At 39.0% G+C, this 26,898-nt stretch overlaps 1 protein-coding gene across 3 annotated transcripts in view; it reads right to left on the reverse strand.

Annotated features, from left to right (window-relative positions):
- Positions 1-2,888: 2,888 nt before the first annotated feature.
- The window catches only part of mbtps1 (membrane-bound transcription factor peptidase, site 1), a 29,611-nt gene continuing 5,601 nt past the window's right edge, over positions 2,889-26,898 (reverse strand). For all 3 annotated transcript variants that reach the window (XM_034305368.2, XM_053234971.1, XM_053234970.1), the window contains 21 exons: positions 19,811-20,068; positions 16,104-16,322; positions 14,892-15,002; positions 14,638-14,747; positions 14,175-14,291; positions 13,262-13,329; positions 13,049-13,151; positions 12,371-12,522; positions 11,046-11,207; positions 10,657-10,801; positions 9,830-10,018; positions 9,550-9,722; positions 9,158-9,273; positions 8,886-9,042; positions 6,667-6,791; positions 5,137-5,214; positions 4,839-4,979; positions 4,496-4,627; positions 4,170-4,296; positions 3,967-4,097; positions 2,889-3,592 (listed from right to left, as the gene is read on the reverse strand). In XM_034305368.2, the coding sequence (XP_034161259.2) occupies positions 3,384-3,592; positions 3,967-4,097; positions 4,170-4,296; positions 4,496-4,627; positions 4,839-4,979; positions 5,137-5,214; positions 6,667-6,791; positions 8,886-9,042; positions 9,158-9,273; positions 9,550-9,722; positions 9,830-10,018; positions 10,657-10,801; positions 11,046-11,207; positions 12,371-12,522; positions 13,049-13,151; positions 13,262-13,329; positions 14,175-14,291; positions 14,638-14,747; positions 14,892-15,002; positions 16,104-16,322; positions 19,811-20,068 (3,023 nt within the window). In that variant the 3' untranslated portion in view covers positions 2,889-3,383. The remainder of the gene's footprint in view (positions 3,593-3,966; positions 4,098-4,169; positions 4,297-4,495; positions 4,628-4,838; positions 4,980-5,136; positions 5,215-6,666; positions 6,792-8,885; positions 9,043-9,157; positions 9,274-9,549; positions 9,723-9,829; positions 10,019-10,656; positions 10,802-11,045; positions 11,208-12,370; positions 12,523-13,048; positions 13,152-13,261; positions 13,330-14,174; positions 14,292-14,637; positions 14,748-14,891; positions 15,003-16,103; positions 16,323-19,810; positions 20,069-26,898) is intronic.

Below are 26,898 nucleotides of genomic sequence, written 5' to 3' on the forward strand. Positions count from 1 at the left end.
GTGTGGGTAGGGTGCCAAAATAATCCAGACAAGGTTAGGAAAGTTGACAGAGAGATCTTTCACTCAGAGAGCCCAAGACCTTCTGAGATTTAAATAAAGTCGAGGAGGAGGTGGCTGAACAAGAGGACAATTTGGTACTCAATTGTGATGAAGATACATTTCAGGAGCAACACCCTGAACCCCAGCCCACAGCAGGCAGGAAGTGACAGCAGCAGCCCACAACCAAGCTGCATGAGGAACATACTGACAAGTGACAAATTAGAGGAAAAAAACAGAATAACAGTGTGGAAAATCATAACGAGTGCAGATGCTTCCAGACGGGGACACTGTATAATACAATAAAGCAATTAACATTCTACCATGGTCTGTGGCATATATTAAAATGCTGAGCAGAACCATTTGACCTCGATTTTGGATCACTATGGCAAGAGGAAGTAATATAAGAGGAAGTATATATATGAATATGAATGAGGATTTATTGATTGATTGATTGACTGGTTGATTGATTCATTGGTTGATTCATAGTTTGATTCACTGATTGGAATTTTTTTATTTTCCAATTTCCCTCCACTAGCCACCTCTCCCCAATATAGAACAGCTACCAACTGGAAAAGGTAAAGGCTAACATGTGCTTCCTCTGAGACACATGAAGCCAGCCAAGTGCATCTTTTCAAACTGCTGCTCATGCTGCATCACAGGGCACTGTAACACACTCATAGGAAAGTGCTATCTACCCCCTTATGCATGCATGATCTCAAAGACGCCCACAATTGGTTAATGTTGTTTGGCATAGAGCACTGCATAGAGAAATACATAGATTTTACTGCCATGCTTTGGATCCACTTGTCTCTTGAGAGGGAAGGGTCACTCCACACAGTCACCAATTATCAACCGAAAAGACTACATCTAGTACATTGTTAGACAGTGTTAGACACCACCATCATCAATACACTATGTCTTTTTTCTTTTAATAGGCTTGTTAGCAAGAAAAAAATCTGTAAAAAAGTAGACCTTCTATTTAAAATAATCTATTTCTCTTCTACAACTGGACGTGTTAACTCTTTTCTGGCTTTTCTTTTTTCCCTGCAATCATTGCAAATTCTTTTCACATTCACCACACATCAGTGCTCCCATCATCCACGCTGTTGGCCTAGTCTGCTGTGAAGTGGACTGATTTCATTAAAGGTGATGGGAGGTAGGCTTTCCCTCTAAACCTTGTGCCCTGATCCACTTTTAATGGGGCAGAATAGCCTGTGAAAATGTCACTGACCCCTCAGGATGATGGCCCACAGTGGAGGTTAATTACATGAAGAACCTGGGAATTGATCCTGTGACCATTTAACTGTGCCACAGTGAATTTCTTAAATCATGTTGAACTTGAATTTCCCAGCCTTGGTTTTTGCTTCCACTGCCAGCAAGCTACATGTGGAGGAGATCATCAGCCAGTTTTACTTTTTTAACAGTCAGAATGGACACTGAGCCTCAACACTAGCCTCCGCCACTGGACCTGGTGCCAAGCACCCAGCCTGGGAATTCCCACTCAGTAGTCACACAGAGTCTGCAATGCCACATTACTTTTTAAACATGGCTTAGCAGTGAAGACACACATGACTACACACTTCAACAAATCAGCTCCTTCCCCAAGGCAGCCAGGTTCTATGACACTCAGCTGAACTGCAATGAAAGAATCTGCACTTTAATAACACAATATAGTCTTCTGGAATGTAATGGACTATAATATGCTTCTTCTGTGGTTTCCAATATATTTTTGCACAGGAAGCTCAAACACTATATAGTTATAGACTATATGGCCAAATGTATGTGGACACCTGACCATCACAACTATATGAGCTTGTTGGACATTCCAAACCCATGGGCATTAATACGGAGAATTGCATGAATATGTGTTCGATTTTATGCACCTGTGAGCAATGGGTGTGGCTGAATCACCTGGACTCTAATTAGGAGTGGTGTCCACATGCTGTTGATTATGTAGTGTATTTTAATACAATAGGTTTTCTTAAGTAGTGTAATTTTTTCCTGCACAACACTGGTTTCAAAAATATTGGCACCCCAACACTGCATACAGTATTATTTTAGCTTTATATTATCTTTGTATTACCTTTCTAGAAATAATTGCTTGAAATTAACAAAAACAGAAAGTACTAATCTTAATTTATATAAAACTTGTTTTAGAATAACCTCATAAGAATATTAGATGAATTTGTTTCTATTAATATTTTCACTTGCTAATCTGTTTTGTTTTGTTTTTTTTAAAGCCTGATAAAGCCTCCAATGGCACTGAGTCTCTTCCTGTAATAGCTAGGAAGGTTGGAGACAATCGAAGAGCGATCCTGGTCCATGCATAATATTTATAGCTTTTTTATATGCTTATGTGTAAGTATGTGGACTGTCCTCTTCGCATCATGTCACTAGTATTCTGTAGCATTCAAATCCAGAGAACAGGATGGTCCTTGAATGGATTTTGTATTCCCGCAACCATTTCTGTGTTTTGGTGCTTTAAGACCCCTACCAGAATTAATATACCCAAATAAGCACAGAAATCTAGGACATCAATGTCATTTCTCTGCTGATCATATGCATGAAGCCCTCAAGGTTGCGCACTTCCAAAATAATCTTTTAGACAAAGAAATCAGAACCTCAAACGCAGACATTACGTCACATGTAACATGAAGGCCCTGGTACCACTTTAATTATGTTTGCTTTTGAATGTATTTGCTGTATAAACAAGACCTGTGGAATGTATAGTATCTCTTTCAACTTATCAAATATTACTTATGATATCTTCCATCACATTTAAATTAGTGATCAACTGTTGTTAACCCTGGTTTAGACAGACTTCCTTTGGAGGCGATAAGAAAGCAGAGGCAGGTGTAATGCTTTATTGCAGATGACATTTTTAATGCTAGCCCACCAACAAAGGTGAAAAATCATGATTGCTATTTACAAAATTATCAGAAGCTTATTATATAAAAACACAAACAGGACATAAAGAACAAAATGACTCAATCCCAAATATTGACTATGAAGACAAAGAGGTATGAAAAAGGTATTTAAAAATATCCAGAACTTTACACTTTGTGTAATAAATTGTTTTTTTCATGGCTGTCCATTTTGACATACATATCAAGGGCTGAAATCATCAAACATTGTCAATAAATTTAAAAAAAGGTTGATTTTGGTCATTGAAATGAAAGTTTCTTTTGGAGAAAGGAACATCGATGTCCATAGGAAAACCCCACAAATGGAGGTCAAGATGGCAGTTTCATAAGCACTGTGTGTCACATGACAATTTAGTCTGTAGCAAATTTAATCCACCACCTTAAAGTCTCAGTGTGTTACGGTTTCAGAGCAAGGCAATGTCACACTGTAGGGTTTTTGCCTGTGTGAGGGAGCTGCTGCTGCTGTTGGAGATAGGTGGGCCTTTTAATGCGTGGTTTCCTGCGCTTTGGCTTGCTCCTGGACTTAGTCAGCTGTACCACGAAGAAGGACAACACGACCATGGCACCCAGAAAAGCAAACATGGGAATGGTCTGACCCACTTCCTGATTATAGCGACCTGGCATTATACCTGAAAACACAATACACAGATTAATGTTTCACTCTTGTCTTTGTCTAGTCATCTAAGAGACAAACTGATAAAACAGGCAAACAGGCAGTGTGTGTGAGACTATAATATGATTTGCATTATATTCACACAAGAGTGGAATTGTTGAAGGTGTGTTATTACACACGGGTGACTAGAAGATTTTAAGTTGTTTTTTGTCCTGTAATTAATTAGCACATACCATAACACACATCCAGCCACATGGGCTTATTACTTACTTCTAGATATTCAATTTGTCATCAATGACTGAAAATTTGTCAAAGATATTCTTGATATTGTTTAATGAATAGCCAGGATCTGCATTGCCCAAATAAGGCCTGGTCTTAAGCCTATCTCACCTCCAGGAATGTCCCAGGTTTCACTCTCCCCTGGTGACAGAGGTCTGACCTGGGGTCGATATGACCTTACATTGGGTAGCACCACCTTGTCCATGTCCACAGAAAGCAGCTTCTGGTGTTTCCACAGGTTACTGCAGAGAAAACAAAGTTAAATCCAATCTTTTGGGCCCTGATGGTAAAGGAGTAGTTGCACAGGCACTGACCTGGGAGCCGTTTCATTAAGTGGCTGAGGTTTGGCCCAAGACAAGTGAGGGCAGGCAGGTAGAGGGCGCGGCTTTGGGTCACCCAGGTGGGCCTCTAGCACTTTTGAGTAGCGGTAGAGGTGATTACCTGAGAAATAAAAAAAAAAAAAAAAAAAAAAAAAAAAAAAGAATAAGAAGAAAAGAGTATTAACATTGGCCTTCGGTAACATTTCATTCACCAGTGCCAGGTCACAGAGGGTTAACCTGATAAAGGTTTTACAGCAAATGTTGGTGTAATATACTGCAATCTGGAAGAACATAAAGCTGATCTCCAGGGTTGGTCTTACCCTCCAGCCTCTCTGGCAGAGGTCTGTCATTGCCTGTAGGAGATGGCACTTTGTTTTGAGAGTGGAGGAAGCTAGGTGAAGTCACACCGTAAGATGTGTACTGCAGCAGAGCATCAAGAAGCCAGAAACAGTCTACAGATACACACCAACATCAAGCCAGACACCAGAATAAGAGTACAAGATTAAGACCATGTTCAGCATATAATATGATTAACCTGCAAACAGTTTGTATCTTCCTAATTTAATTTGCCATTACATCATTAAAAAAGATAAAACAGTGGAACCCCCAGATTATTCTCCCAGAGCTTACATACACAATTTTAAAAAGACAACTGAATGCCACCTTTCTGCCTGTGACTGTCATCTATGCAGTTAGAGTCTCCATACAGTGCAATGCGACCTCCTCCTTCTGAGGGTGTCTGGTATAATCCAAGCACTGGAACGTTATCCACCACCGCAGTCTCTTGTTTTAACACCTCTAGTCCTAGAAACATATATAAAGAGCAGAACACTAGGCTTGGGTTTGTCTGTGCATTGTGTTGGAGAATCAAAGAACAAGAGAATGACAGCAAATCACTGGTAGCCATGGCAACAAGAGTGAGGCTGTGGCAGGAGTGTGCCACGAGAGTGGGTGATTTTACCTTGATCCTTTAGGGTTTGTGCAATAACGAGCCCATCCTCTGGAAAACGTGAAATGCTACAGCCTGAGGCATAGTACACTAATGAGGCAGAGAAAGAAAGATAGAGAGAAATAGAGAGAGAGAATGTTATATGTCAACATGGAAGAACACACCCAACTTCCAGCCATACATACCTATGACACCCACTAGTGTTTCATACCAACGGGAGTGATTACTTATGGCATCTTCTACAGAAAGTGGGCCAAAATGATCCCATCTATTTTTCTGATGAAATCTCAAAGCAATCTATTATATCTCTTTTACAACAAATTTCAGACCTGACCAAATCATAATCTGGTCAATAAAGTCATTTAAATTTATTTTTTAATCTATGTGCTTTCGTAATGCTCACATAGAAGAATTCAGTCTATCGGTAACGTTTGCACAGGAAATCTCACGAATCCTTGTGTGTATGCAACAGCTCGATTCATCTATACACACAGTCCATGGCCGTACCAAATTGGACTAGCTTAAAAATATTCAACAGCCACCAAGATCTTGTTTTATGACAAATAATCTGAACTAAATCTAATAGATTACTGCAAACAAAGGCAAAGTATAAGTGCAGTAGACAGTGTGTCTATGATGTACAGGATTTTCCACTTCTACTGTAAGATATTTTACAAAGATTGGGAGAGGGGAAGCTGGATTATAAAGAAATGCATATACAACACTGACCTTGTTTCCAGTGCAAACACTGAGAAAAAGAAGAATGCATTTCCCTTTTCCAATGTCTGGATTTTCTTTGGGCTAATTTCACAACTTTTGTGTGGTTTGTGGTAGCTCAGTGGTTAAGACGTTAGACTCCTGATTAGAAGGTTGTGAGTTCAAATCCCAGCACCACCAGGCTGCCACTGCTGGGCCCTTGAGCAAGGCCCTTAACCCTCAACTGCTCAGTCGTATAAATGAGATAATTGTAAGTCGCTCTGGATAAGGGCGTCTGCCAAATGCCATAAATGTAAATGTAATGTAAATGTTTGTAGTTGCACTAAACATTTTGCTGAAATCTAGCTACCATGATTAATGGCGACAGGAATGCACCCGCTGTATCAAACGCAGCTGCGCAAAGGTACGTCAAACAGCTCAAAACTGCATGCTGGATGACTGTATGTTGTTGACCATTACAGGGTTACTCTAAAAATTCACTAGTAGCCTATAGAATAAATATCTTCTCAACTTAGACTTGTTTGAGGCTATGTCATTATCAGTGCCTCAACTGCCCCACTGTATTCTATGGTCATGAGCTAAATAAATATTTTATCAAGATAATAAAATAGTCTTGTCCCCTGAAGCATTGAGAAGCATTAATGTTTATATTACAGATGCAGTGTGATCATATGCGTTCCAGACACGCTCTAAATAGGGTTTGAGAGAATAGATCACAATGTGTACTTGTCACCCATGTACACTTGTTACCTGTTTACAATGACTTTGTCATTCTTAATGTCATTAAACCAATGAGAAATACAATGCGTTATAGTAAAATCTTACTGTCATGATCTGCCATTGTGAAGTCTCCCTCGTACAGTCCATCACTGAAGGCCATACCCCATACAGAGATGAGGTCATTCAATGCTGGGACATTGGCGCCCCCTGTGTCCGGCATCCACCATTGCCTACAAAAGCAAATACAAGTCCATTCACACAGCCAGTACATACATTAAAAGGCTTCATAGTTAAGATATGAACAGGCTCAAATAAATGAAATGTGAATATGGCATATATTGTGACAACTATAATATGCAATTAAATTTATGAGCTAATATAATTAATCATCTAATGTGTGAGGCTCTTTTCACAATCATGTCTTTCAATACAAATGCCAAGGAAATGTAGAGTGGAATGAAAATTCTACATACCCCTGTAAAAAATGGCAGGTTTTTGCGAAGTAAAAGAATGACACTAAGATAAATTACGTCAGCTCTTTTTCCACCTTTAATGTGACATTGCAAAGTACACAAATAAAGTGAAAAACAATCAGAAACTTTCAGGGCAAAAAGAAAAATAGAAAACTTACAATAGTTGCATAAGTGTGCACACCCCTAAACTAATACTTTGTTAAAACACCTTCTGATTTTATTACACAGTCTTCTGAGTAAAAGTCTATCAGCATGGTGCATCTTGACTTGCCAACATTTTCCCACTCTTCCTTGCAAAAACATTCTAGATCTGTCAAATTAGCTGGGCATCTCCTGTGCACAGCCCACTTCAGGTCACCCCACAGATTTTTAGCTGGATGCAGGTCTGGGCTTTGGCTAGGTCACTCAAACACATTGATTTTCTTTTGGTTAAGCCATTCCTTTGTTGATCTGGATGTATGTTTTTCATCTTCAGCTTACTAACAGACACCTGAAGGTTTTGCACTAAAATCGACTAGTATTTGTAGCTATTTGTGATTCCCTCCACCTTGATGAAAGCCCCATTTCTGGCTGAAGAAAGGCAGCCCTAAAGCATAATGGTGATGTGCTTTTGCACCAGACATACCTTTTAGAATTATGGAATTATTACAGCTTTTGGAATTGGTCTCATCAGACCATAACACATTTTTTACACTTTTTGGTTTGGGGTGTTTTAGTTTTAGTTGGGCTTGGACATATGAAGACATATGAAGAATAAGAGGTTTTTCCCTAATTTTTTTCTGATTATTATCTGATTATATGATCATTTTTATACACTGTAATTATACATTGAGGGTGGAAAAAGTTCTGACATGATTTATCTTGGTTTAATTTTTTTTCACCACAAAAACCTGCCATTTTAACAGTGGTGTGTAATTGTTGAGGAGCTCAGCCATTCTTTTTTAATCACTTTTCTTAGTCAAGGGCTTTGTAATATTTAGTGGTACATGAGATATAACTGTCAAGTTAGTGCCAAGCAGAAATCCTGTCCTGTCTGCTGCTTGTCCCCCAAGGATGGAGTGGCATGATTGGAACCACAGAAACACACACTGACTTGACAAAGAAAAATGTTGCTTGCAATGCACAATAAGAGATTCTTACTTTGAGATCTCATTTTTCCTTTTTTAAGTTTAGTCATGGCCAATTCCCACCCATCACGCAGCTCTTCCCTATCACACGATAGCTACCAACCAGGGAGGGCGAAGGCTATTACATGCTTCCTCCAAGGCATGTGAAGCCAGCTGGCCATATCTTTTCGAACTGCTGCTCATCAGTGGGCGGTGTAACACACTGAGGAAAACGCTATCTAGCCACTTCCACATGCATGAGCTCATAGTCGCCCATGATTGGCTAGTGTCGCTGTAACTGATACGGAGAGAGAGTATGTCACCTCTCCCTCCCTGAGAGCATGGCAATTTTGTTCTCTTGGGCTCCCGGCTGTGGCATCATCGAGATTCGTACTCACGATCTCCTGGTGATAGGGTGAAACTGTTGCGCCTTTTGGGAGCCAATCTCATTTTTCAAGTGAATTTGTCCATGTTTCAAGACAATCACTTTTTCATCATTAATACATTCAGATATTTTCCTTCTATTTTCTATTATAATGCATTTTCAATAACCATTTTTCTGTTATAATTATTTCCCCACTACAGCATTGCTTCAGCACTGCTCTCATGGGAATTAAGTTTGCTATAGTAAAACTAATGTTATGTGGACACTAGTCCTGCAGTTTAGACTGACTAAATCTTTACACCACTACAGATAATTGAATATTAGTGGATCACTGAAGTGAGACATGGCAGGCATGAATACCTGGTGTTCTCATCGTAGAACTTCACTTTTCTCATAACTGAGGTGTTGTACCAATCACTGAAGATGATGAGCGACAGACCATTATCTATGTCCCTTCGCAGCTTAGTGATCTCCTCTGGGAAATACTCCTCCTCACTGTCCACCATCAACAGAGTCCCTGCATTTCAAACACAGGACACAAATCGCATTGAACTAATACAGTTCCACAGTATTGCTGATTTGAGATTTTATAATGATTTAGTCACAATCTAAAGTCTAATCTATACTCTTACCATACTGACTGGCATCGAAACATGTAATGGGTGAACCCAAAACTTCAACAAAGTACCCCATACTTCTGAGGTGCTGGTACATATCTCTAAAGTTGGTATGGATATGATCACCATTCCTATAGAAACACACAGAGATTCATTAATTTATTTTAAAAAGTGCTTTATAATTTGCTTTTATAATTTGCAGGCAATTACAGAAAACAGGATAACAATAAGGAATTTTACAGAATGCTACCCTATTTTGTTTTATCTCACCCACCCACCCCCCCCACCAGTCCATCTTCATTTGAACTGAACACATAACTTGGCAAATATATCAAGAATATTCAGGATGTTTTCAAATAACTGACAGGTGATAAAACTAAAGAAATTGTTAAGTGTAAGCAATTAACCAGTCGAGCGGGTCATTCTTCATGCGCAGGTTATCTCGGGGAAAATAGCCAGGTGGGTAGCGCAGGTTGTGATACTGGTCCCATAACACCCTCTTACTGCGAGGAGGTGTGGGCACGATCTTCACCTTCACCGGCAGCTTCACTGTGGAGGTTATTTCCCCTCCTACTGCTGACTACACACAAACAAATGGTCACACACTGTTAGACTGCTTTCGTGGAAGATTTCAGAACAAATACTTTCTGCTAGGGAACGGCACAGACATTTTTTAATTTTACTCACATCATTCTCTGCAGGTGAGGCCACAGTGAGCATCACATGACCCTGAGCGATTCCCTCCCAGGATGCCGCTTTCTTGGCCACAGATATAGAGACAGCCAGGTAGCCAGCCCACGGCCACAGCACAGGCGAGTAAGACACAGCCACATCAATATGATCCCCATTCTGGGGCAGATAAGGCTGCCAGATGGGCTATTGAAGGAATGTACAGGTAGTTACTGAGAGGAACCTAGGGATGCCTCTATACCATTTTTTTTTCCAGACGGAGAACAAGTAGTTTTTAGTACTCAATAATATAGATACTGATACTGAAATAAGTAACCTTAGTATTAAGCAATTAGGGGCATTATGGGAAATTTTTTTAGTGCTATTTATGTTGGTTGCTCTTGACTCGCATCAAGTAGATCTTGGTGAAAGGAAGCCTTTGTGTCTCAGTTCTCACAGAACTAATGTGCTCTTATGTGCAACAGTTTCTCTGTATCCTTGCTTCATGCTGATGAATATCTCTGTGTGTGTGCACAATTCATGCCAATTTTTGCTCATTTTTAAACACCATACTCGCTCATACGGCTGTGCTCTCAGGTCAGCCACGCTTGCACTCTCTATTTAAACAACATAAGATGTTTTATCAGGTTACTTGTATTGCAAGAAGATGCTGTAGTTCCTTTAGTTTCTTAGTGTGATAGTACAGTAGGCTTACGTCACATGGTATTGGATGTAGGTCAGTATTGATGCATCCCTAATAAGGGCACATTCTTCATAAAACAGCAAAACAGTTCAAACTATCAACCCCCAGCATCAATTACTTACATGTATAAATTTTTTTTTACCTTGTCCACAATCCTGCCAGTCACACCCATGCCATTCAGGATGGTTACATTGACGATCGTCGGCATGCCGCCATAGTAAATGGGCTGGGAGCAGTAGGGCCACATATAGGGGCATTCTGTCAGGTCTATGTAGCTTGGACTGAGACTGAAACATGAAGCATTAGACAATGTTAGATAACATTGGTCGAGGTAGATTAAAACTTCATGTTAGGGTGTCTACCTAAAACATACTGATGACCTTGCTGATGGCACCTAAAACTGTTCTTGATTCCTAAACCTGATCTATTATTTGGTGTTAACTGGATTAATGCAATGAGTCTGTCCTCCATTTTTCTCAGAAGCTTGACCTACATAGCAACAGTGTGTGTGTGTGTATGTGTGTGTCTTACCTGGCTTGGGGTCTGTAGCTGTTGAGGATCTGGTACGCTCGGAGCAGGTCCAGTTTGCCATGGCCCTGTTCAAACATGTTGACTCCAGGGAGCCTGCGAGCCGATGCAATCAGAGCCTGCTTCATACTGGCTGGGTTTACCAGCTCTCGATTCAACACCGTACTGAGGTAGAGAGAGTACGAAAGAAAAGAGATAACACGAGATACTAACAATCACTTACAAATATCAAAGAGATCAAGTTAAACTGCATTAATCTGTCCAAGGTTATTATTGTTTAACAAGAGGAAAAGAAGGCCACATGGGCAGGACTCGAGCACTTCTGAGAAAGAGAAAATGAGAATAAAGACACTGAAGATGTAGTGTGAAAGACCCTCGGATTGCTGCAATCCAGTTCATATTAACTGACCTGACCTACATAAAAAAAAGGCAGCATGACAGCAAGATAAAGAGTATCTGAAGCTTTCTCTCTAAGGGTGATGAGATTGATTCTTTTAATTCACTGCCTTTGTTTTTTGTTGTTAATCATCAGTGGCACAAAAGAAATGTTTGAATGATTCACTGGTCCCACAGGAGTGTGTGGGCGCAAATGGGACATTCGCGCACATGAACAGAGACAAATTGTCTGCCTCTTGTTTAATTTTATCAGACTCTCTTTGCAGTGACTCTCTCAAGCACTGTTATACACTCTACATCTAAAATAAAACTGTATTCAGAGCTTGTTACAAATAAATAAATCAGTGGGAGTGTTTTAAAGGAAACACACAATACAGCAGCAGTCATTGTAGCCACAAACTTTTGTTTTAACGGGTTTGGAAAGGGTATTCTGCCAATGACTGTATGTCAAGAAAGAGAGCATTATATATACAGAAACCAGAAGGCAGGGAAATGACATAGCCCACTGGGTACAATAAAAAAAAATCTATCAAAAATTTGATATATAAAATGACAGACAGCACAAAAGTAGTAAAAATTAAACAGAATACAGGTCATGTGACGTGAACACTTTGGGTGGTTATATCTAGACATGACCATAATGCAAACTGGCTTTAAAGCAATACAAGATGACAACACAAAAGAAGGGCTACAGCCAGACATAATAATCCTTTAAAACTCAACTCAATCCTACTATCAACACAATGTTCTTTGACTATGAAAGGAGAAAAATTTCAGTTGAGGTGAAATCTTCCATCTTATTTTGTTACCAGCTATTCATTAGAAAGCCACCTAAGTAAAAGAAAATATTTTGGAAACCGTATGTTGATTCTACTGTGTTGGCTTAAAAGAGAAAGGCTAAGAAGGAAAGTATTTGTGTTGGCGTGTCTCACCTGGCAAGAAGAGTGACTGCGCCGGCCACCACGGGAGAGGCCACGCTGGTGCCAGACAGAGAGCGGCAGCCCTCTTTCAGCCCAGAGCCACGGACTCCAGAGCCATATGTCACAATGTCAGGCTTCACCCTGCCATAGCCACCTGGCAACTCCTGAAAGACACAAACAGACATTAATTATTCTAACATTCATACAAACTTGAGACATTATCACCATCATCATTCCAAGTCAATAACTCAGATATTTCACAATTATTGTAAGTCTGAATTTTAAAAGTTTAAACCATCACATTGTTTGTCTGCATCAGAACCAAAAACAAAACATGCTTATCAATTTGTATGCCAAAAAACTACCAAAGATCTCTCATTGGGAATAGATAGAATAGCTGATCTTTAGGTTAGGGCACCAGCTCAAGTATGATTCAGGGCTTCTTGGACCCAGACAGAATTAATGACTGTTAAGAGACCTTTGAAGTGTGAGCAAACCTCAGGCTACATTCGATGTACCTTTCCTGAAGGTGAACAAGCTAAGACATCAGCTCTTCAATTCAGATGCTAAGTAGGATATTTCTGCCTTTCTAGGTCAGCACAAAGTCCTTAGGCATGCACCAACAAGCCCATGCACAAGCCTTCAGGTGAGGGCTGCAGTTCAGTGGTGTTGCTATGAAACAGGACGTACCCATGTTGTCATGCCCCGAGAGGAGAACCGGGCAATGTTGTCCTCAAAATCAATTCCTCCGACCCCAATCACATCCATTTGATCAGCAGGGTTATTTAGAGTACTGTGATGTTCACACATACACACATTGTAAATAAATTATTACCATAGAAAAAAAAATAAAGGCAAAATTTGAACAATTTGTTGCACAGTTTCATTAGCATTGCCACTTACCCATAGAGAGGGCCATCATTCCCAATAGCAGACACCATGATAACCCCATTTGCAGTGAGCTCCCAAACCTGGGGTAAAGCCAGGAAAGAGTTACTGTTTGGACATTACTTCATACAATGGCAAACAGTGTGTGAATATTTGAATAACTATATTTAATTCCCTGCAGTGTTTTGATGTGCTGTGACTGAAAAAATCAGTGGCTGCATTCCTGTTGAAAGTTCATGATGATCTGTTTACTGATTCAGAGTTAGGCTGTGAAGGTTACCTGATATCAGCTCAGATATGTGTAGACTATACACTGCAGTCAGGTTTAGAATTTTTAGAAGTCTAAAAAGATACTGATGTTACATCTCTTATTATTCTAAAGGTACTTTTTGATACAGACCTTTATGCATTTCTCATATGCTCATATGTAATCAATTTGAATCAAACCATGGTGCATTGGGCAAGTGAGAATCATACTCAGGTGTGGACCAAAACAACTGATCTGTGCATCATTCAAATGCAGCGAGAAAGTGATTCAACACTGAATTAAGACAAAGTGAACCAAACATGGCATGTAAATGAGATAAAGAACAGAGCTGTAGCTCTGCAGAAATGCAATGTGTTCAAAAAAATAGAAAATAAAAATAGAAAAATAAGAAAATAGAAAACAAAAAAATAGAAAATAAGCTGGATGTGATACACAAAACTAGTTATTTATATAATTTTCTAAGCAGCAGCTTTGCATTCTCCATGCTTGGGTGATATTTGTGACCTTTTCTGGTTTCTTTAATTATGTGCAATGTGAAACCAAATCAAATGAACCAAAAATATCAATTTTACACTGAGGTGCACAGTCATTTTGCACGGACTAATAGGTGTGAAAACACCCTGAAACTACCTGAAAGAAAAAAAGAGACACTAAGAGCACCTTATCCACAAATGGATGGTCCATGAAGTCTGGCCCACCAATGCTGAGGTTCAAGACATTGATCTTCTTCAGGATGGCATAGTTGAAGGCATCCAGGAACCAAGAAGTGTAGGACACCTGAGAGAAATATTATGAACTCTCTCATTCATGTTTGTGATTATATCCTTCCTGTGCTCAGTTAAGAAAAGCTTTCAGCTTCATAATGATTATGTCACTCTGAGGACTCATTGTATACAAAGGTGAATGTGGACAGGGCTAAAATTAAACACCAATCTACCATTTTCATGACACATCCACAAGAGAACCACTCAATAATCTATTCATAGACTAAGTAATGAACATTCTAGGGTGGTGCAGCAAATAGTTTTGCAGAATAAAGCTAGCAAGCATGGGTTTAACTATAGATGCAACAGTATAATTTGAACACCTTAAGCAAAAGGATCTAGATGCTCTGCACGTGTACCTGACTATTGGTGAAGACTCTGAAAATGTGCAACTCAGAGTCAGGAGCAAAGCCCTGACACTCCCTCATGCTGGCTATAACTCCAGCCACAAAGGTGCCATGGCCCAAACCTACAAACACAAATGTAATATTGTACACAGAACAGACAATTTATGTGCACATGTAACATACTCACAGACATTCACTGAAACAATGCTGCAATGTAGACTCTAGCCTGCTTTCCATGCCAAAAATAAATTACACTGGGGTTTTACCATCATCCAGTGTCTTCTCATTGGTCCAGTTGGTCCTCTCTTTAACATTCTTAAAATGTGGGTGCTTTTCACTAAGTCCAGTGTCAAATACAGCCACCTTCACTCCCGAGCCTACGAAGAAGCCAGGAATCATCATGAAATTGAATTCAGACCAGGATACAAAACGTGCAATATCAAGGCATTTTTACTGATTTAGTTTACAATTTTTCCATTTAAGGGTTTACGTTTATGTAATTTATTTTACATCTTAATCTCCATTACACAACAAATAATGAAGTTTATCTAATATCTTTCAATGGATATTTTATCTGTGAACATCAGGATTCTTATTTTTTATTAATTATTATTTTATACATTACAATTTTAAGAAAAAAAGAATATTAACTGGATGTGATTACGTCATGATGAGCGATGTTCTCTTCCTTCCTTTCATCGTTTCTAAAATGTACCTCAGACTTATTATATTAATTAAATAAATTTTGGGGTGCTCAGCAGAGATATGCTGCCCTGTGCAGAGCTTGTGGCCTACATTACCTGCATGAAGTTTCAAAAAGGAAATGTTAAACTGAAACCGTATTTGCACAAGCCTCACACAAAGCCAGCACATTCACACTGAGGCCCAGAGGGTCAAGAAGTCCCATGCCTGCTCAGAACGATGGCACCAAACAGCACAGAGAGTTAAAGCAGCAGAACAGAGTAAACTTCTCTGCCACTGATGAAAGCAAAAGACGCGCCATTGCACTCAATCCACGGCCAGTGGAGAGATGGACACATGGACGATCAAGGCCAGGAGAAATCCACCGGTAAACAAGAATTTTCTGATGCATCCAACACTGATTACTTCACAATTTGAGAACTACATTTTCTCCCTTTCTCAAACAGAATGTCCTGCTAGATACTAATCAGTCCTTAGTTCTCATGCTGCTGTGCATATCTTTCATATAGGTATATATTACACACAACTTTGTAGACAGTCTTCTATGTCATGTGTCAAGAACATACTGTAGTGTGTGAAATTTTAAATTTACATACAAATTCAATTAATATGTTGAATTTTGTTGTCAACAGTGAATCCATAGAGCCATATCCAAAGACATATAGGCACCAGCAACCAAAGTGAGGCAAATATGCATCTACCATGTTTTGAACCATCCAAAGAAACCCCAAAACACATACACACACACATGCACACACACACACGCATGCACTCACCTGTGTGGCCCATCTGCCACAGCACATCAGCTTGCAGGATTTGGGCCACGTGGCGGGGGATGGCCCTGAGCAGGCGACGGCTCGAGTGGCGACCTGTGGCGTGCCAGAACCCCGAGCCCAGAGACAGACTAGTCCTCCTCAGTGGCCGAGATGACTGCCATGACTGCCACTTCTGTGTCCAGCGTGTGTCATTACAGGAGGAGCTGCTATCACCTCCAGCTGAACACAGAGAAAGGAATAAAGATACAGTATATTGAGAGGAAATCGTAGTAGAGAAGATACAATTTTCATCTGTTTCATACAAATCTTGAAAAAGATGCTGTATTCAAATAAGTATTTTCAAAAGTGCTCTTGAAAAATATATTTATATATATTACACACACACACACACACACACACACTCTCTCTCTCTCTCTCTTTTATGGAACTGACTGTATATAGTATTTGAACAGTGACACAATTTTCATAATTTTGCCACTGTACATCACCATAATGGATTTGAAATGAAGCAGTCAAGATGTGATTGAAGTGTAGACTTTCAGCTTTAATTCAAGGGGTTTAATAAAAATATTGCATTAACCGTTTAGGAATTACAGCCATTTTTGGAGTCCCTCCATTTTCACAGGCTCAAAAGTAACAGTTAACTAACAAATAAAAATATTAATACTTGGAATGAAAATCCTTTGCAGTCAATGACTGTCTGAAGTCTTAGGAAATTACGAAAACTATGTCACTGTCCAAATATTTATGGACCCAACTGCATACACCCACACAGACAGATAGATATTTGGTAATTACCTAATTAATTAATTACATTTATCCACAAATAGATCTTTTTTATCTGATTTATCCACAAATACGTCTTTTTTCTTCCATAATTTATCACTTTATCACACCAACACACAAATGCGAGCACTGAGCACTTTAGGAACACTATAGTAACACTGGGTAAGGCCTCCTTTTGCTCTCAAAACAGCCTCAGTTTCTCGTAGCATAGATTCCACAACATTTTCAATACATTCCTTTGAGATTCTGGTTCATGTTCACATGATCGCATCATGCAATTCCTGCAGATTTTTCAGGTGAAATTTCATGCTGCAAATCTCCTGTTCTACCACGTCCCTAAAGTGTTCTATTGGATTCGGATCTGGTGACTGGGAAGGCCACTGAAGAACACTGAACTCATTGTCATGTTCATGATGCCAGTTTGAGATGACTTTTGCTTTGTGACATGGTGCATTATCATGCTAGAGGTAGCCATTAGAAGATGGGTAAATTGTGGCCATGAAGGGATGCACATGCTCATCGACGATACTCAAATAGGCTGTGGCATTCAAGTCATGATTGATTCCTAGGCCCAAAGCATACCAAGGAAACATTCCCCACACCATTACACCACCTCCACCAGTCTGGACTGTTGACAAAGGCAGGTTATAAGCCTGTGCCCACTGCAGCTTCAGCTTTCTGTTCTTGGCTGATAGAAGTGGAACCTGACGTGGTCTTCTGCTGTTGTAGCCTATCCGCCTCAATGTTCGACATGTTGTGCATTCTGAGATGCTTTTCTGCTCACAACAATTGTTCAGAGTGGTTATCTGAGTTACTGTAGCCTTTCTGTCAGCTCAAACCAGTCTGGCCATTCTCTGTTGATCTCTCTCATCAACAAGGCGTTTTTGTCAGCAGGACTGCTGCTCACTGGATGTTTTTTCTTTATTGCACTATTCTGAGTAAATTCTATCTGAGTAAATCCCAGGAGATCAGCAGTTATAGAAATACTCAAACCAGCCCATCTGGCAAAAACAATCATGCCACAGTCAATATCACGGAGATCATTTTTCCCCCCATTCTGATGGTCGAACATTACGCAATGCTGCTGGCCCGTATCTGCATGATTTTACGCACTGCACCGCTGCCACACAATTGGCTGATGTGCAGTAGATGTACAGGTGTTCCTAATAAAGTGCATGAGTGTAGGTCAGAAAAACAAATGACAATCAATTTATTAGAGTTAAAAGATCTGACTTAGAATTAAACAGATGACTGTAGAATTTTATAATCATTTTTATCAATTTTATAATAAACACAGCAGATTCACCAGGTGTTCCATCTCTGTAACCATGGCTGCTTCATGGGTTCACTAAGCACTATAGCCAAATGAGAGATTATTATTAATCCTATTTTGAGGCACAATCTGAAGTTCATGCAAAATCAGTCATGAAGTGGTAAAGCTTTATTTATGCAGAGATCTAATCCAAAGATGGAGAGTAGGCATAATAAAATGACCTGCACTTCTAATCATTTCAAGAGGTACTGATGAGGATTTTTAGACATGCCCCAAGTCCTCCTCCACAGACTATAATTAGATTCATTTTTTACCCACGCTGGCTCTCACAGCCAAGGCCCTAGTGAAGTTTAATGATAATTACTGCTATATATGTAAGGCTACACTGATTAGTTGTAGCCCTACTTATATGTCATTCAAACACCTACCATGTCTGACTGGCAGCCAATTAATACTTTCTTAGGCATGTTCCTTCTGAACCTGTGCAAATGGCTGCTAGGTTTGATGAGGAAAGTGGGATGTGTGTGGGAGTACACTTCAGACTGATGGACTATGTAATGGGAAACCAGCCATGACATAATGCAGTTTTTCTGAGTCGAGTTCCCTGGACACAGATGTATTTTTACTCTTCATATCCAATGAATATCAAACTACACACAGAATCCTATACTGTTCCTGTGACTTTTGCTACATATGGGTCTTTGGGGGGGAGGGAATCATACTTTTAAGGCCCTCAGCACCATTCAAATCTTTCAATGTCTCAAATGTGTCAAGTGACCACGTGTGACCAGGTTTGGGCTAACATTATTGCTAGGTTTGATAAAATTGTAGCTCCATACCACAACTTCAATGTATACTGTATACTGCACACATTTTGGTGCAACCTTTGTTAAACTAATCATGCTTCATGTATCTCATCACAATTCAAATGTTAAGTGGGCACATGAGACTCGAACTACCTCTACAAGTGGTTTCAGTGATCAGAAAACAATATGCATTTGACTCTGTTCACACCTGCACTTAGCGCTGTCCACTTATGACGATCACCAGGTAGAGATGTTGATACCAGGACTGAACAAGGATTTTATAGTGGCTGCAGACTGACATGTTGGCCTGACTTGTGTTAGTCTGGGTGTGAGTTGGAGTGTGTGTGTGAAAGACACAACATTCTTTCCATGCTCACTCCACTGGGGGGTCTGTTTCTTCTCATTCAAACCAGACATAAATGACTGCTGGTCTCTGAGTCATCCGCTGCTCTTTCCCCCAGTGGGCAACAGTCCCCTTATAGAGCGCAATTTCGGTCACTGCATTTGGTTCAAATGAGGCAAGTGTAAATCGGGTGTTTCTTTGTGTATAATAGTTTCATGAGCTAAAGATACAGATATAGAACATTATCAAATTGCTTTCCAGTACAAAAAAAAAGAAAGATAAAATGACCTAATCTCACAATTTAACCAAATGTGCATTATCGGCCATATCAATGTACAGGAAGTTACAACATCCTTGCACATCACACTGTATTCCTTCCTGCCATCACACTGCCCATTCACACGCACTACGTGCTTCAGATATAAACAGACAGCAAGCATGCTAGTAGTGGTTAGTCTGAAGTGGGTAGGGTAATGGCTAAATGTAGACCTGAACGTACCGTTGAGCAGTTTGAGTGTACGGAAGACCTTGCGCTGGGGGGTGACTCTCTTGATGTAGGGGTGGTCCTGCAGCGTAAGCAGACTGCTGTGTGCATCCTGTCGGATTTGCACCACCTCGAAGTCGCTGGGGTAGTCGCTGGCCGGGTTTTCACGTCGCACAATTCTCCAGTTCACTGCCTTGGCGTTCTGCAGGGCACTGCTGATGAAGTGACTGCGTGCCTTTGCCGTGAAGTACCCATTAAATGCTACTATATACTCTGGAAAGGAAGAGAGAAAGTGTCTTAAATATAAATCTGAATCACTTCACTGCAATATTGAATTATTGAGAGAAACATCCATTTGTTGTTAACTATGACTGCAATAATCATTTCTTTTTGCTCACACAAAACACAAATCACTTCTGGATGCCATTTTTCCCTGAATATAGTGTTTCATTACACTAAGCTATTTAGAAGGATTAAAAGGTGATGCTGTAAACTACATAGTCACTGACCACAAGGACTTTTGCTGGCTTGAGAGTAATTTATAAACTGCCTGTAGGTGCTTCTTATCTAAATTAGACTGGAGAGTACTGCTTTAAATAATTCCCACATGAGAGCAAAGCAAACCAAGATGTTATACAAAACAGAACTCCTCCCCATCCAACTACAAGATAAATAACCTGTAATCAAAGCCATGCAACTGTTTTAAAAAGTTTGTTTTTTTTTCCTCCAATGTTCAATGTTAGAGAATTTAATAATTTCAAATGATAAGATAGATGTTTCTTGCTATTATTTAATAGTAATAACAAGAGTTGCATGTCGGCAAGAAAGAATATCATAATCTGCCTTCAGCTTATGTTTTTCTTTTTGCTCACCACTAGTGTTTTGGTTTTACAGGTAGTCACAGTGTATGACTGGACTGTTGACTTTTTCAAAATACTGAGCAAAATGTATTTCCATCTGCACTTTCCTCACAGCCACTCTCCATTTCATCATACAATGAGAAAGTGATAAATGCTGACAAATGTAAGAGAATTTAGATTCTCAAAAAAATCTTCTGGTAAAGATTTTGTCGTATTCTATAGGTTTCACACTACTTCAGTTTATCATCTCACTCTAAAACCAAACCTTAACTAAACGTTGGCCGAGTTTAAAAATGCATAACAATAAAATATAGGCAATGTTTAAAAGGACTCGTCAGAGATGCTACATTTCTTGGCTTTTAGTTCTTCCTAGCACAGGTAAAGACTGTATACATGTGATGGTCATGTGACCTACTAATGAACAAGCACAACCTGCACAACCACACTACAACAAAAACATATAATAAAAGGTGAGTTTGTGTTAAAAGGAGGGGTGTGTAGTTCGCATGGAATCTTTAGTATGGCAAACGTGTACATCGTGAAGACACTCCCAGCTGTGTGTTTTATTTAGAGTTCACTTATCCTGTGCCAATCTGTCACGGTCCTCCGACATTACTTAACAGACGTGTGGAAATTTTATCCCACAGAAACCACAATAAGTGGATTTGATCGTTTTGTTTCCTTGCAAAGAGCAAAGAGACTGGTAATAATATTTCCTTTAATTTTCATCACCAGCTTTATTTTTTTTAAGTGGTTGATTAAAACATTGACAAATTTAAACTGGGTTATCATATTGTGAAATTTTCAAACCACCCCTATTCACTGCATCATCAAGACAAGCTCACTGTGGAATTCTCTGCAAGTCTGAAAGCTATTCAACCGATAGTTTATTTTTTCCAGATGCAGTTTTGCAAAAACATCTCCATCTAAGAGGGCCACCCTCATCAGAGTATCATGCTTATCTGTCTCACAGCAAAGGCCTGGTTTATACTTCTACATCCAGGTATTTGAGAGCATTTAACGAATAGTTTGTAGCCAGATGAACAGATGTCTGCCATCATACCTGCATGAAATCCAAACGTGTGCACTAAGGAGCAGAAAATGAAAAAATAAATGAAAGCCTTTGCTACTTACTTCCATGTTCTCAAGCACTGAGACTGCACTATTTGGTATTGAAGTTGACTCGACAGTTGGAGATTTTTCAGATTTGCTCAGCAGAAAGTGAAATTCAAAGATTAAAGGGTTGGAGATAAGATATTAAAAGAGATTATATAATAAACCCAATAGTTTAGCTACCAGGTTTACTAACAGGAACCAAAACACTACATTTATTTATATATAAAGCAGCTCAATGCCTCTCTTTCCATTCTCTCTCTGCACAGTTGCACTTTCCGGATGCTCGTTATAGCTCTGCTTTGGAGCAATGCCAGGTTATCAAAACATTAAATCATAATATTGACAATATTACTAACTAAACACTTGATAAAACATTTCCAGGTACGCGAATGAACACACCGCCCCACCTCAATCAATCAGCGTTCGCCTGAAGGCTGGGTGACGCACAGCACTGTATATACACACACGACACTCTGTTAGGACTTTGGAGGTGTGCATGTCAGCGTGTCAGTGCTCATCTGTGTGCCATTACACACAAAAGCAGTCTGTGCATCACAACTAAGCAAATACGCAAACATGCTTCAACAGAGATGTGTTAATGAACCTTTACCTGTGTAATATTTTCATCCCTATGTCACATTAAATGTGTAAATGATTCTGTGCTGCAAAACAAAGAGAATTTCATCCACGCTGGTACAAAGTGGGACACTTCTTGCCGTATCTCATAAGTGGTTTGTCTGAGTAGTTGAGTTTTAAAGTTTCATTAAGCTTTAATTATAGCTTCAAGGTTTAAAATTTAATACAGGGACACATTCTCCCATTCTCTTAAGTGCAGCAAAATATTAATATTTCATGTCATACATTTTGGGTGCATGTGAAGGTGGCAGTCCAAATATTCAAATATTGTTCAAAAAATAGTTCAAATTCAAAACAGAAGACCACAAAACTAAGTACATACTAGGGGGGTTACACAAAATTCTAATTCAATACAATATATTTTCAATACAGCAAAAATAAGCAATGCCTGAATACATGCCTTAGGTTTGCATTGTCAACTGATTAAAATATTCAAAATACAATAATTGAAATTTAATGACAGTGTTTGCATAGAGTTTGCGTGATCTATTCTCTTAGCAGCATATAATGAAACAAAAGCCGTGCATTACAATGTAAAAAAACTAAAACACGGCTAAACAAACACTAGCTCTTGGGCCAAGAGAGCTACTGTGCACTCGTGTGCAGGGTTTGCAGGTCTCAGCAAAATTTCCTCCCCAAATATATCTCAAAAACTGCACAAAAAGAGAGAGGGAAGAGGATGAGTGAGTGTGTGTATTCATGCATGTGTGTGTTATTAGTGCTGGCTAATATGCTGGCATATTAGTTCATGAAAAGCAGCAACTCCTGTAGCTTTTCAGAGGACAGAGCATGGGCTTGATTACGTTAAACGTTAATTACGCTTCATATAATATTACCTGTATTTATGACTAATAGCCTACTTTCTGTTGAATGAATTGTTCGATACACAGCCGTACTGAATCGAGAGCCTCATATCAAAAAATATGATACAATACGCCATCTCACCCTACACTGAAAAAAAGGGGAACAGAATAAGTAAGAAACATATTACGTATAGTTTCCCTAAAAAAAAAAAAAAAAACAACTTAGTTTCTTATAAAATGTGATTTCACTGCTATATAAAACAACTACAGTATTAAATTAACGTGATTACATCATGCGCGGCACAACAGCGAAGCGAATAATATGGCTGTTCACAATTTGATTTTTATTCAGGACTTTGAAAATACAATCATCAAATCATAAATTGTGTTAATATAACTCAGTTCATTAACGTGGAACCGATGTACACATTTTAATTAAGTCAATTCAATTAATTTTCTTTTTCTTCAGTGAAATACACACTGCTCTGACAAACCAATTAAGGCCATGAACAAAGCCTTAAACAAGGGCCAGCTAGGGCTGAACAATTTGAGTAAAATATCTAACTGCAATTTTTCTAAGCAAAATTGTGATTGAGATTAGAAATGTGATTGTATTAGTGGTTTATATATCTACAAGACATAATTACAATCTCATTTCTCCTCATGGTCCTCAGATGTTACTAGATCCACTGTTGAAGCAGTTGCATTGTTGAACATTAAAAGCAGTGTCATGATCAATCAGTGAAAATACTAATCAGGAGAGAGCAACAGCAACAAAAGCATTTCTGGCAATTTTTTTGTTTGTTTTGTTTTGAGGGATATTAACTGTTTAATGTTTTATATAATTATTGGGATAAGGCTAGTTCAAGAGTTACAGAATCCCCATTAGGGCCTTTCGCACCACTTTAGTTCCAGAACTAAATGTACAGTACTAAAGTACTGGGCGATTTTGTGCGAACTATTTCCCAGTACCGTTTAAAGGGTTGCATTCGCACCGACAGTGGGCACTAGGAAGTGACGTAAGCCGGTCGACAGCGGCGTCATTTGTGTGCGGCGTTCAACAACGGAAACAAAGAAGAACAACGTAAACAACCGGAGGATGGAGGACGCTGTGATCGGAGCTGTGTTCTCGTGTCCATCTATCGCTGTTCTCCATACTTGCGAAATAAGTTGACACTACAGTATGTTTACACGGCGTTTTAAATCATGGCGGGTGAGGGTGTTTTCATACGCGTTTGTACCAGTTGTGCTGGTTAGACCCTGCTCCGGAGTAGGAGCTAATCTGGTTCTCGAAAAAGGCAGTCCGGTACTAAAATCGCACTCAGTTCCGGAGGTGGGAAAAAGCCAAAAAATGGGTAGTTCCACAATTAGTTCAGGTACTATGAAAAGGTTCCCACAGTGCGAAAGGCCATATTGACACCCATGTGCACTCTCAGCACTCTCAAAGCTATTATAAATAAAGTTTATTAATAAGTTAACAATATATAGAAAGTGTGCTCAATGGATTTCTATGCAGCTCAGTAGCTTGAGTGAAAAAAAATAAAACTAAATAAATTGGAAATGAATGCGGTCTTTATGCGATACATCCGGATGTGAACTGGCCTTTAGTATTAAAGGAACCCTTTGTTTGACACTGCGTAAATCGGTACCGTGTCTTTAGCTAAGTACTTCTAGTATCTGTTATCTCTCGGAGCTTTTGTCATACGGCGTGACACTCTGTCTATGAAGTTTTTATGCTGATATAGGTTTGTGATGTCACTTAAGTTAAGCGCCAGTGCTCAATATGTTTGCACAAAAGAAGAACAGGTTTTTTTTTTCTGAAACCAAAAATACTCCAACACACACGAGGTGCTGTTTCTTTTAGGTACCAACATGTCTACTGAACCTTGGCTCTCACTCATTTGCTCAGGTTAAGCGCTCATCTTTCTGTTAATATTCAGTGCTTGTTCTCCTAATACTTCTGCTTTGTTATCAGGCACAGCGCACGTGGTGAATGCCAGGTAAAAATTAAGAGGTCACTAAAAAATAATAATAATAATAATAATAATAATAATAATATTGGCTAATTCAAATTGCAGCTCCTGCAATTTGAAAATCGCACTCTTTCATATGGCGATTTCAATATAAAGCCGGTTAATCGTTCAGCCCTCAGGCAGCTAAGCAGGCAGAGATAAAATAGTGAGTTATTTTCAGTTCACTGTTTATGGCACAAGCAAACTACAAGCATACGATTCCACTGAAACTAGAGCTGACATGTCTGAGTGGGTTATGAGAAACACTCATGCTCTTCCACTAGCTGTGTTTATGCAATTCACTAAACAGGAGGCATTTTTTAGAATGTTTAGAAGTGACCACCCTTCCTGGTTCTCATTTAGGGTTCGAAAGTAGATAATTTCCAGAAAGTGTAGCATTGGAAATAATCCAATCCAATCCAATCCAATAGGATGTCTGGAGGATAAAAAGTGATCCTGGACCACATGTCACTTTTGAAGAAACCATACCCAAAACTGTACACTTAGTCACAACTTTTTTTTTTTTTAAGCACAGTGGAAAGCTGTTTGTTCTAAAATAAAAAAATATTTGTTTTATTTAATCTCTTAAATCTCTTTAATCTCTTTACCAATTGAGAGAGTTCAGACCATACTGAGAAGTCATATTTTTTCATACTGATCATTCATCTTTCATAAGATTTAAGAGAAATATTTAATTATAATTTTGGTTCTAACGTTCCAAAATAATGTAAATCAATACAGTTCAACGTTTTTAAACCACATATATATAGAAGACCTCACACTTCAGATTTCCATCCTAGATGTGTAGAAAGAAAAGCAAGTCCTGGGACACCACCATGATAAAACCAGGGTGCATAATACTCTCCTGCAGGTTAAGCAAGAGTGAATGAATAAAACGTTTGGGGTTTTGCACAAAGCTCACATTCACAGGCCAGCCATCAGGCCACTATAAAGATCATGTTATGCTCTGGCCTTTAGGCATGTGTACAACACTGGTCTTTTCAGCACATTGAGCCCAAGGCCAGTGAACACTCACCCTCACGCAGAGCTGCAGAAAAAGTCCAGTGAACAGAGAGCCCCAAAACACAGTAAATTATCATTCTGATTTAACTGTTAGCTTTGAAAGATTTAAAAGGAAGAAACCAGATGCTTTTGTCCCAGTAAAACAGCTGAAATAAACTGGTAGTTCATTTGATTGCACCATAAAATGTTATGATCCAAGATAAACCAAAAACATTGTTATACAACTAGACTTCAGCCTAATGAATCTTCCAAACTTCTCATATAGAAATTAGTTACACTAATGTGTTGGAAAAATATTTACGTCTAACATCAATAAAATCTTTGACAATTTCAGCTTGGAAAATAGTTACTCAAATGATTTGTTTAAAAAAAAAAGTCTGTGGTTTTGACCTTTCATCTAGAGAGGTACTGAAATGTACAAAAAAAACCAAAAAAAAAAAACGTTGAAACCAAAAACAAACTTCAGAGCACACTAAGTGAAAAATCTAAACCAAGCATGTTTTTTTTTTTTTTTTTAAGCAGCAGGTTTTTATTTATGCCTTTGAAAAGAAACTTAGTTGAAACAGAAAATCTGTTAGTTGAAACAGAAAATCACCACTATAGCCAGTGACAGAAAACACTAACCCAATGCACACATGGCAGATAATGGTGAA

Source organism: Pangasianodon hypophthalmus, chromosome 6, assembly GCF_027358585.1.
Source record: "Pangasianodon hypophthalmus isolate fPanHyp1 chromosome 6, fPanHyp1.pri, whole genome shotgun sequence".
Classification (NCBI taxonomy): domain Eukaryota; kingdom Metazoa; phylum Chordata; class Actinopteri; order Siluriformes; family Pangasiidae; genus Pangasianodon; species Pangasianodon hypophthalmus.